Source organism: Babylonia areolata, chromosome 35 (genome assembly GCF_041734735.1).
Source record: "Babylonia areolata isolate BAREFJ2019XMU chromosome 35, ASM4173473v1, whole genome shotgun sequence".
Taxonomy (NCBI): domain Eukaryota; kingdom Metazoa; phylum Mollusca; class Gastropoda; order Neogastropoda; family Buccinidae; genus Babylonia; species Babylonia areolata.
In genome coordinates, this window is record NC_134910.1 from 27,052,954 (window position 1) to 27,065,453 (window position 12,500).

A 12,500-nucleotide genomic window follows, 5' to 3' on the forward strand; every position below is an offset into this window, starting at 1 on the left:
TTTTGTGCGCATTGAGTTGACTTCATCAAGATTTTGCGCCTTATAAATATCATTATTAGTAGTAGTAGTATTTTTATGTATTTATCTATTATTTTTTAATCATTTATTTTATCTATTTATTAATTTATTTTTGTTATTTTATTTTACTTTATTCTATTGATTTATTTTTTCTCAAGGCCTGACTAAGTGCGTTGGGTTACACTGCTGGTCAGGCATCTGCTTGGCAGATGCGGTATAGCGTATATGGATTTGACCGAACGCAGTGACGCCTCCTTGAGCTACTGATACTGATAATGATACTGCTCATTGGAGCCTCCTAATCAATGAAGACCTGCTGAGGTCAGCTGAGAACAGAAAGGTACGCTTGGTTCGGGCAAAGTAACATTCAAGACCCAATACAGTCCTCCAAGGAACGGGTGAGGGAAGAAGACAAAGAATAGAGTAGAATATAGAATAGAATATGTCTTTATTACCAAGTACCGGGGTCACAAGGAATTTGGGGGGGGATAGTAGAATATGTCTTTATTACCAAGTACCGGGGTCACAAGGAATTTTGGAGGGGATAGTAGAATATGTCTTTATTACCAAGTACCAGGGTCACAATGAATTTTCGGGGGGACAGTAGAATATGTCTTTATTACCAAGTACCGGGGTCACAATGAATTTTTGGGGGGACAGTAGAATATGTCTTTATTACCAAGTACCGGGGTCACAATGAATTTTTTGGGGGGGATAGTAGAATATGTCTTTATTACCAAGTACTGGGATCACAAGGAATTTTGCGGGGGATAGTTGAATATGTCTTTATTACCAAGTACCGGGATCACAAGGAATTTTGCGGGGGATAGTAGAATATGTCTTTATTACCAAGTACCGGGATCACAAGGAATTTTGTGGGGGATAGTAGAATATGTCTTTATTACCAAGTACCGGGATCACAAAGAATTCTGGGGGGAGATAGTACATAACAAGATACGAACATAAATCGAAAATCACACACAAAGTTAAAGGGGGAGACAGGGGAAAAAAACAACCAAGAAACGATGGACTGACAACATTGCAGAGTGGACAGGAAAACCATTCTCAGACAGACCCCCAAGCTTTGACACACAGCACGACAACAGACCTGGAAGATCTAGGAATCTGGAGAACAGCTGATGATGATGATGATGACAACGACAACGACAACGACGACAATGATGATGATGACGACGATGATGATGATGATGACAACGATGACAACAACAACGACGATGATGATGATGATAAAAACGATGATGATAATAATGATGATATGACGACAACGACGACGACGACAACGACGATGATGATGATGATGACGACGATGATGATAATGATGACGACGATGACGATGATGATGATGACGACAACGACAACGACGACAATGATGATGATGACGACGATGATGATGACGACAATGACGACAACAACAACGACGATGATGATGATGATGACAACGATGATGATAATAATGACGATGATGACGACAACAACAACGACGATGATGATGATGATGACGACGATGATGATAATGATGACGACGATGACGATGATGATGATGATGAAAACGACAACGATGATGACGACAACGACGACGACGATGATGATGATGATGATGATATGAATTGTTATTAGGCGCCTATCGTCGGGTCGGAGAAAAAAGCTCTAAGCGCTTCACGAACACAGAGTCGAGTCATTTTACACCAACAGTCTGCCTGCTCTATACCTACAACATTACTTAAGTTTAACTCACTCAGTACGGCCAGTCCTCTCTTCTCCTCTACACCGACCTCTCGGATGTCCAGTGGGTGTCTGAATGACCCAACCTTTAGCTTCCGTCGTCAGATTTGTGGTATTCTTTGTCAACATTCACCTCTTCAGTATAAGAGCCTTCCGCTTGCAATATTTTGATGGTGGTAACTGGGGTGAAACGCTGTTAACGTCGTCTCTTTCGCCGTTCGTTTGGAGAGAGTTAACCAGATTGTCTTGGCTGCATGAAATAAATTACACGGAAAGCCTCTTCCAACAAGAAAAATTAAACAATCATTGCCCCCCCCACCCCCCTTTTTTTTTCTTTTTTTTTTTTTTGCTGACGTAGTGCTGCAACAATCTCTTCCGAATCTTTCTTCAGCAGTACACACACACACACACTCTCGCTCACTCACTGACACACACACACACACATACACAAACACACAACAACCCCGCCGCCCCCCCCCCCCCACCCACCCCCCCCCACACACACACACACACACACCATGCCACTAACCAACCTCCATCCCAATACCTCACACCCCACACCACACCCTCCAGCCCCAAACCCCCACTTAACCACCACACACACACACACACACCACCACCACCACCACCACCACCACCACCACTCCAACACACACCCAAACAACAACACACCACCACCACCACCACCACCCACACACACACACACCCAAACAACAACAACACACCACCACCACCACCATCACCACCCACACACACACACAAGCACCACCACCACCACCACCCACACACACACACACACACACACACAAACACCACACACACACACACACACACACACACACACACACACACAACAACAACAACAACACCACAACAACACCACAACCACCACCCCATACACACCCAAACAACACAACACCAACACCGTCACCACCACCAACACTCCCCCACTCCCCCCCACACACACACACACACACGCACACACACACAAACTGACCTTGAACTGGGTGTAGAAGCAGAAGCAGGCACAGAACTGGTACTGGCACTTTCCGGACAGGCAGTTCTTGAGGCACCAGTCCTGCATCCCGGGCACCAGGCGGTGGATGCCCTTGGCCTCGCACTTCACCAGCCTGGACAGGGGCGTGCACTCCTCCAGCTCCCCTCCTCCCCCTCCCCCCCCCAACACCACCACCACCAGAGCCTGTACTGTTCTCAGCAGACGTGGTGGTGCTGCTGGTGGTGCTGGTGGTGGTGGTGGTAGTGGCCGCGGGGACAGGGGTGGCTCGGGACGGAGGTGCGGCGGTGGTGGTGGTGGTGAGGGAGAGGCTAGGGGTGGCGGTTGTTGTCGTCGGGGGGTCTGAGGAGGAGGAGGAAGGGGTGGTGAGGGCGGTGGTGGGGTCCGTGAGGATACGGATGTCGGCGCAATTGACGTACTGCTCCTGTGGGCCGCAGCCCAGGCACTGCTGGCATGTGCTCTTGTTGCGGTCCACCCGGTAACCTTTTTTTTTTTTTTTTTGGTGTTGAGGGCGATGAGGGGGTATGGGGGAAGGGGAAGGGGAGAGGTAAAAGAAAAGGACGCCACACACACACACACACAAACACACACACACACACACACACACACACACGCACACACACACGCACGCACACACACACACACACACACACACAGGTCAGTTTCAGTTTCAGTTTCAGTTTCAAGGAGGCGTTAAAATCAATGGCTTAGCGGACAGATCCATATACGCTACACCACTCCTGCATAAACTTGTTTTTTTTAAACAAAGAAGAAGAAGAACTACTGCTGCTGCTGCTGCTGCTCCTACTCCTCCCCCCCCCCCCCCCCCCCCCCCCCCACCCCCTACTACTAGTAGTAGTAGCAGTAGTAGTAGAATAGAATAGAATGTCTTTATTACCAAGTGTACCGGGGTCACAAGGAATATTGGGTGGGATAGTACATAACAAGGTACGAACATAAAGTTAGTACGCATAGTAGTACATGGTTCACAAAAGACCCCTTCAGAAAAGCAGGCGTGTTTTCTATAACCTGTTAAAAAGATCGAGTTGTGATTTCCATCATACATGCTGCATACTTACATGGTCTACCAGCGGTCTCTTTTACTGAGCACACCAACGGCTGTTTCAGGCACATGTAACTGTATACCACGAACAGCTTTGAAAATGCGTGTGAAAAAAAAAATCGTTGTTTCATCCAAGATCAAACAATTATTATCTTGGTTTATAAACGGTTGTTGATGGGCGCAACAGCCGAGCGGTTAAAATGTTGGACTTTCATCAATCTGAGGGTTCCGGGGTCGAATTCCGGTCAAGGTTTCAGGTGGGTAAAAGGTGGAGACTTTTTTTTTTTTCTCCCCGATCTCCCAGGTCAACAGATGTGCAGATCTGCAGGTGTCTGAACCCCCTTCTTGTGTATACGCATGCAGAAGGTGGATTACGCACGTTAAAGATCCCTGTATCCTTGTTAGGGTTTGGTGGGTTGTGAAAACAAGAACATACCAAGTACGGCCATTCCCCCAAAAAACGGAGTGTGACAACCTACATGGCGCGGTAAATAAACAAAATGGTTATACTCGCAAAAAATGTATATGTGTGTGTGAAGAAAGAGACAGAGAGAGAGAGAGAGAGAGAGAGAGAGAGAGAGAGTGAAACCTGACTGAAAGACACAGGAAACGAATGATGAGCGTCCAATGGCAGCCGTCAGTCGACTCTACCCAGGCAGGCAGCCTGTTGTGTAAATGACCCTGTGTTTGTAAAGCTCTTAGAGCTTGGTCTCTTATATAGAAGCTATATAAGTATCCATTTCATCATCATCATCATCAGCAGCAGCAGCAGCAGCAGCAGCAGCAGCATTTCATCATGTGGTCCTTAATTGTCTTGTAAATACTGCCTAGGCCTACCCGTTTGCAGCAACAGCACAAAAAGCAACAGCATACACTTTAAAAAAAAAAAATTTAATAAAACACACACGCTAATTCGAGTCAATTTGGGTGTCCAACATGCGAATGCAGAAGAAGAAGAAGAAGAACAACAACAACAACAAGGAGAAGAAGAAAAAGAAGACGAAGAAGAAGAAGAAGAAGAAGAACAACAACAACAACAACAAGGAGGAGAAGAAGAAGAAGAAGAAGAAGAAGGAGAAGAAGAAGAAGAAGAAGAAGGAGAAGAAGAAGGAGAAGAAGAAGAAGAAGAAGAAGAAGGAGAACAACAACAACAACAACAACAACAAGGAGGAGAAGAAGAAGAAGAAGAAGAAGGAGAAGAAGAAGAAGAAGAAGAAGGAGAAGAAGAAGAAGAAGAAGAAGGAGAAGAAGAAGAAGAAGAAGAAGAAGAAGAAGAACAACAACAACAACAACAACAACAACAAGGAGGAGAAGAAGAAGAAGAAGAAGAAGGAGAAGAAGAAGAAGAAGAAGAAGGAGAAGAAGAAGAAGAAGAAGAAGAAGGAGAAGAAGAAGAAGAAGAAGAAGAAGAAGAAGGAGAAGAAGAAGAAGAAGAAGAAGGAGAAGAAGGAGAAGAAGAAGAAGAAGAAGAAGAAGGAGAAGAAGAAGAAGAAGGAGAAGAAGAAGAAGAAGAAGAAGGAGAAGAAGAAGAAGAAGAAGAAGGAGAAGAAGAAGAAGAAGAAGAAGGAGAAGAAGAAGAAGAAGAAGAAGAAGAAGGAGAAGAAGAAGAAGAAGAAGAAGAAGAAGAAGAAGAAGAAGAAGAAGAAGAAGGAGAAGAAGAAGAAGAAGAAGAAGGAGAAGAAGAAGAAGAAGAAGAAGAAGAGAAGAAGAAGAAGAACAACAACAACAACAACAACAACAACAACAACAAGGAGGAGAAGAAGAAAAAGAAGACGAAGAAGAAGAAGAAGAAGAAGAAGAAGAAGAACAACAACAACAACAACAACAACAACAACAACAACAACAACAACAACAAGGAGGAGAAGAAGAAGAAGAAGAAGAAGGAGAAGGAGAAGAAGAAGAAGAAGAAGGAGAAGAAGAAGAAGAAGAAGGAGAAGAAGAAGAAGAAGAAGAAGAACAAGAAGAAGAAGAAGAAGAAGAAGAACAACAACAACAACAACAACAACAACAAGAAGGAGAAGAAGGAGAAGAAGAAGAAGGAGAAGAAGAAGAAGAAGAAGAAGAAGAAGAAGAAGAAGAAGAAGAAGAAGAAGAAGAAGAAGAAGGAGAAGAAGAAGAAGAAGAAGGAGAAGAAGAAGAAGAAGAAGAAGAAGAAGAAGAAGAAGGAGAAGAAGAAGAAGAAGAAGAAGAAGAAGAACAACAACAACAACAACAACAACAAGGAGGAGAAGAAGAAGAAGAAGAAGAAGAAGAAGAAGAAGAACAACAACAACAACAACAACAACAACAAGGAGGAGGAGAAGAAGAAGAAGAAGAAGAAGAAGAAGACAAACAACAACAACAAGAAATACACAACATCCAAAGCTAATGCAAACGAGCCCACAAAGTGTGATGTAATTTGTTGCACGGGTGACGAGAGAGCCTGGTCCTATGTGTGTTGTTGTCAACTTAATTCATTCCGTGTCACGGCATTACCTATTCATTTATTCGCTCGTTTTGTGCTTTATCTATTCGTTTGTTTGTTTATTCGTTCATCTTATTCATCGACAGTATTTCTGCCCACAGAGGAAAAAGAATAAACAGAAGAAGCAGCCTTCAGCGTCCAAGCTGTCAAAATTTTACTCCCCAGCAAACAAACCATTCAGAACATGTGACCGCAGGCGGCAGAGGTCAGGCAAGTATCATGCCATGCGATTCTTTGAAGTACCGTTGCCGACGTCGCTGTAACCTCCTCCCTCTTACCTCCCCCTTGCCCCCAACCCCCACCCCCCCGCGCCACCCCCACCCCGCACTCTCCCTCAACAGTCCCCTCGTCCCCCTTGCCCCCCCCCTTTCCCTCCTCACCCCCACTGTGTGTGTGTGTGTGTGTGTGTGTGTGTGTGTTGATGCTCATGTACGTTTATGTGTTTTTGATCGTGCTTTCCTATCTGCGAAACTGTATGTACTCTTCGAGGAAGAGAGAGAGGGGATGGGGGGGGGGGGAGTGACAGAGAGACACAGAGACAGAGACAGGCAGACATAAACGGAAATGAAATTGGTTTATTCACACAGGTCATATCCACAGTATGAAGCAGATTGAGTGGGTATCGTGGAGAAGGTATGTAACATGATGAACATTTGCAAATGCATATAATGATATCGTAATTGTCGTCACATCTGATGACAAACCAAGGTGTCTGTGCCTTAAACGACGTTAACAGCGTTTCATCCCAATTACCATCATCAAAATATTGCAAGCGGAACGCTCTTATACTGAAGAGGTGAATGTTGACAAAGAATACCACAGTTCTGACGACGGAAGCTAAAGGTTGGGTCATTGAGACACCCACTGGACATCCGAGGGGTTTGTGTAAAGGAGAAGAGAGGACTGGCCATACTGAGTGAGTTAACCCCTCCTTGTTCTCCCACCCCATTCAGCTGGAGAGTGGTGTGGGTTTGTGCGGATTGCACGGGAATCTTATGTATCTCAGTTCAGACTGTCACTGAACTGAGATCAACCTTTCCTGAGCTGGTCAGTCAGTGACAAGATTCTAGGCTTTTCGCCCGCGACTGGCATCGGAGGCAGTCGTGTCTGCTTGCCTCTCTTCAGAGCTGTTCGCCCGGTTCTGCACTCTGCAGTGGGGATAGCTTTTCCTCCCGAGTGTTTGGTGTTCCTCGGTCGGTGTTCTGTGTTCTATTGTCTTTAACTCACTCAGTACGGCCAGTCCTCTCTTCTCCTCTACACAGACCCCTCGGATGTCCAGTGGGTGTCTGAATGACCCAACTCTCTCCATACGAACGGCGAAAGAGACGACGTTAACAGCGTTTCACCCCAGTTACCATCATCAAAATATTGCAAGCGGAAGGCTCTTATACTGAAGAGGTGAATGTTGACAAAGAATACCACAATTCTGACGATGGAAGCTAAAGGTTGGGTCATTGAGACACCCACTGGACATCCGAGGGGTCTGTGTAGAGGAGAAGAGAGGACTGGCCGTACTGAGTGAGTTAAGCGTCTGGGTAGCAGTACCCTGCCTGGAAGTGCTTTCAGCGTTCCCACTTTCCGTGTCTTCCACTGATTTCACTGTCCAACCACTGACTTCCCTACCATTCCACTGTCTTCCACTGTCCATCCACTGACTTCCCTACCCTTCCACTGACTTCCCTACCCTTCCACTGACCCTCCACTGTCTTCCACTGTCCATCCACTGTCTTCCCTGTCCATCCACTGACTTCCCTACCCTTCCACTGACCCTCCACTGTCTTCCACTGTCCATCCACTGTCTTCCCTGTCCATCCACTGACTTCCCTACCCTTCCACTGACCATCCACTGACTTCCCCTGTCCATCCACTGACTTCCCTACCCTTCCACTGACCATCCACTGTCTTCCACTGTCCATCCACTGACTTCCCTACCCTTCCACTGACCATCCACTGACTTCCCTACCCTTCCACTGACCCTCCACTGTCCATCCACTGACCCTCCACTGTCTTCCACTGACCATCCACTGACTTCCCTACCCTTCCACTGACCCTCCACTGTCTTCCACTGACCCTCCACTGTCTTCCCTGACCATCCACTGACTTCCCCTGTCCATCCACTGTCTTCCCTGACCATCCACTGTCTTCCCTACCCTCCCACTGACCATCCACTGACTTCCCTGTCCATCCACTGACCCTCCACTGTCTTCCCTGACCATCCACTGACTTCCCCTGTCCATCCACTGTCTTCCCTGACCATCCACTGTCCATCCACTGTCTTCCCTGACCATCCACTGTCTTCCCTGACCATCCACTATCCATCCACTGTCTTCCCTGACCATCCACTGACTTCCCCTGTCCATCCACTGACTTCCCCTGTCCATCCACTGTCTTCCCTGACCATCCACTGACTTCCCTGTCCATCCACTGACCATCCACTGACTTCCCTACCCTTCCACTGACCATCCACTGTCTTCCACTGTCCATCCACTTACTTCCCTACCCTTCTACTGACCATCCACTGACTTCCCTACCCTTCCACTGACCCTCCACTGTCTTCCCTGTCCATCCACTGACTTCCCTACCCTTCTACTGACCCTCCACTGACTTCCCTGTCCATCCACTGACTTCCCTACCCTTCTACTGACCCTCCACTGACTTCCCTGTCCATCCACTGACTTCCCTACCCTTCCACTGACCCTCCACTGTCTTCCCTGGAATTCCACTGCCAGCCTCCGTGGGCTGCTGCATCTTCGAAAAGATATGTATTATGTTAGTTTTATTGTCACAATAAATCTTTGAAAATGCGTATTGCTATTGTCATAATGTATCTTTGAAAATGCATATCGATATTGTTACAATGTACATTGGAAATTATTTATTAGTATCGTTATTATATATATCTGAAAAATGATTATATATCGATATTTTGTCGTATGTATACCTATCTTTGAAAAAATATATATATCGATATTGTCACAATGTACATTGGAAAATATATGTCAGTATTGTTATAATGTATATCTGAAAAATGATTATATATCGATATTTTGTCGTGTGTATACCTTTGTCGTGTGTATACCTATCTTTGAAAAAAAAAATATCGATATTGTCATAATGTATCTTTGAAACTATATAATTTTATTGACATTGTCACAACGTACCTCAGCTTCAAAACTGATGCTATGAAAGCATCGTTTCTCTCAATTTTGAAAGCTCGACACAGGAATAATTATATTGAAAATTTCTAACCAAGTTTACATCCATAGATGTCGTTTCTCGTCTGTTCAACTATTAATCTGTCTGTCTGTCTTGTCTGCCTGTATAAATCAGTCTGATCAGCGTACGCATCTGGTCTGTTGTTTTTTTGTTGTTTGGGGGGTTGTTGTTTTTTGGGTGGGGGGGGTTCTTGTTGTTGTTTTTTTCTTTTAAGGTTTTAAGCTTTCCCATCACAGAGACAGCATTGTCAGACAGATGCGACTGGGAGAAGAAAGAAAAAAGAAAGAAAGAAAGAAAGAAAGAAATATAAGAAAAGAACAAAAGAAAAACCAAAAAAAAAAAAAAGCACACACAAAAAGCAACGAAAAGAAGAAAGTTCCGTGAAAATGATGGATCAGCAAAGGATTTATGAAGACAAAAGGAGTGCTGTGTCTGCCATCAATACATCTTTTTGAGTTCCTTATAATATATATATATATATATATATATATATATATATATATATATATATATATATATATATATATAACCCCGCAGTGAAAGGAGACAGGCCGGCAGCGAATAGTCTCCTCATCAGTCATTGGCTGCCATGGGATGGGATGTTATTTATCGAACGAAACGTCCAGCATGATGTACGCTTCGTTACCGATCCTCGACCCCTGACCCCGCACGTCCCTCCTCCCTCCCCCCCCCCCCCCCCCCCCCAACCAACCCCCTCACCCACATACACATCCCCCCCCCCCCACACACACACACAACCTCCCCTACCACCCGAAAAAAAAGGAACGTCACGATTATTTTGATGCTCTTTTTTTTCGTCTTCTTCTTCTTCTTCTTCTTCTTTTCCTTTCTTGAGCGGGTTTATTTATTGACTTACGAAGTTATGAAGTTTTTGACTTACGAAGTTATGAAGTTATTGACTTACGAAGTTATGAAGTTATTGACTTAAGAAGTTAGTTATTTTTGAAGATATTGACTAATGAAGTATTGGACTTACGAACTTACTGACGTTAAGTAATTTTTTTTTGACTGATGAAGTTATTCACTTGTGAAGTCTGCTGACCTGCGAAGTGATTTATCATTAAGTTATTGACTCTTAATGCAGCCTCTCCCACAGTTTTTTTCAGTTTTCAGTAGCTCAAGGAGGCCTCACTGCGTTCGGACAAATCCATATACGCTACACCACATCTGCCAAGCAGATGCCTGACCAGCAGCGTAACCCAACGCGCTTGGTCAGGCCTTGAGAAAAAAAACAAACACACAAACAAACAAAAAAAAAAAACACACACACAAAAAAAAAACACAAAAAAACTTTCGAAAAAAACAAAACAAAAACAAAAAAAAGAAAGAAACTGAATGTCATTGCTATTTTGATACATTATTTTCCTAGGTTTAATTTACTGACTGACGACGTTATATACTTATCAAGATATTTACTTGTAAACTTTTTTTTTCATTTATCAACTTACGGACTTGGGAAGATCGATAAACGTGTTTATTTGCTTGTTTTTAGATAATGTATTTTAACCCAAAAAAAATAAATCGGATTATTCACTTGTTGAAGAACACACACACACACACACACACACACACACACACACACACACACACACACACACACACACACAGAGGCAACCGAAGCGGGTTTATTGCATACACTCACTTGGTTTTACACAAGTGAGTCAACAACAACATTAAAAAAAAACGATCAGGGTAACGGGAGGAGGATTGAAGCTAGCAAGGCAAAGCATGGCAAAACAAGGCAAGGCAAGGCAAAGCAAGGCAAGGCAAGGCAAGGCAAAGCAAGGCAAGGCAAGGCAAAGCAAGGCAAGGCAAGGCAAGGCAAAGCAAGGCAAGGCAAAGCAAGGCAAGGCAAGGCAAGGCAAGGCAAGGCAAAGTACGGCAAGGCAAGGCAAAGCAAGGCAAGGCAAAGCAAGGCAAGGCAAAGCAAAGTAAGGCAAAGCAAGGCAAGGCAAGGCAAGGCAAAGCAAGGTACGGCAAGGCAAGGCAAAGCAAGGCAAGGCAAGGCAAAGCAAGGCAAAGCAAGGCAAGGCAAAGCAAGGCGAGGCAAGGCAAAGTAAGGCAAGGCAAGGCAAGGCAAATCAAGGCAAGGCAAAGCAAGGCAAGGCAAGGCAAGGCAAGGCAAAGTACGGCAAGGCAAAGCAAGGCAAGGCAAGGCAAGGCAAAGCAAGGCAAGGCAAAGCAAAGTAAGGCAAAGCAAGGCAAGGCAAGGCAAAGCAAGGTACGGCAAGGCAAGGCAAGGCAAGGCAAGGCAAAGCAAGGTACGGCAAGGCAAGGCAAAGCAAGGCAAGGTAAGGCAAAGCAAGGCAAAACAAGGCAAGGCAAGGCAAGGCAAGGCAAAGCATGGCAAAACAAGGCAAGGCAAGGCAAAGCATGTCAAAACAAGGCAAGGTAAGGCAAGGCAAAGTAAGGCAAAGCAAGGCAAGACAAGGCAAAGTAAGGCAAGGCAAGGCAAAGCAAGGCAAGGCAAGGCAAATCAAGGCAAGGCAAGGCAAAGTAAGGCAAAGCAAGGCAAGGCAAGGCAAAGTAAGGCAAGGCAAGGCAAAGCAAGGCAAGGCAAAGCAAGGCAAGGCAAGGCAAAGCAAGGCAAGGCAAGAGGTTTAGTTCACGTGCGCCCGAGGGGGCACATTAGAGTCTTTTACGCACACTATGTAAAAACAAAAATGAGTGATGCCAAAAAGCAAACACACACACACGAGCAACCAAGCAAAAAAAAAAAAAAATGCACATTCACAAATCATTTATTTCCTTTCGCAACAGACGATATTAGTTCCCCCAGTCAGTAGACACTGTTTTATTGAAAAGAAACCGCGTACAGTCGAGAAGACGATCTTATAAGTTTCAACAATAATTTTTTTTTTTCTTTTTTTCAGAGGTTTGGTGGAGTAAGAAATCAATATACAAACAGTGGCTGGAAGCGAAAGACACCAACCCACAAACAAGTGCAAAAGCTGTTGTTT

General features: G+C 44.8%; 1 protein-coding gene across 1 annotated transcript in view; it reads right to left on the reverse strand.

Moving 5' to 3' along the window:
* LOC143278047 (uncharacterized) overlaps positions 1–12,500 on the reverse strand; it is a 45,680-nt gene that overhangs the window by 11,563 nt on the left and 21,617 nt on the right. The window contains exons 3-4 of the mRNA XM_076583058.1: positions 2,969–3,259; positions 2,759–2,931 (exon numbers count right to left, since the gene is read on the reverse strand). Coding sequence (XP_076439173.1) covers positions 2,759–2,931; positions 2,969–3,259 — 464 coding nt within the window. The remainder of the gene's footprint in view (positions 1–2,758; positions 2,932–2,968; positions 3,260–12,500) is intronic.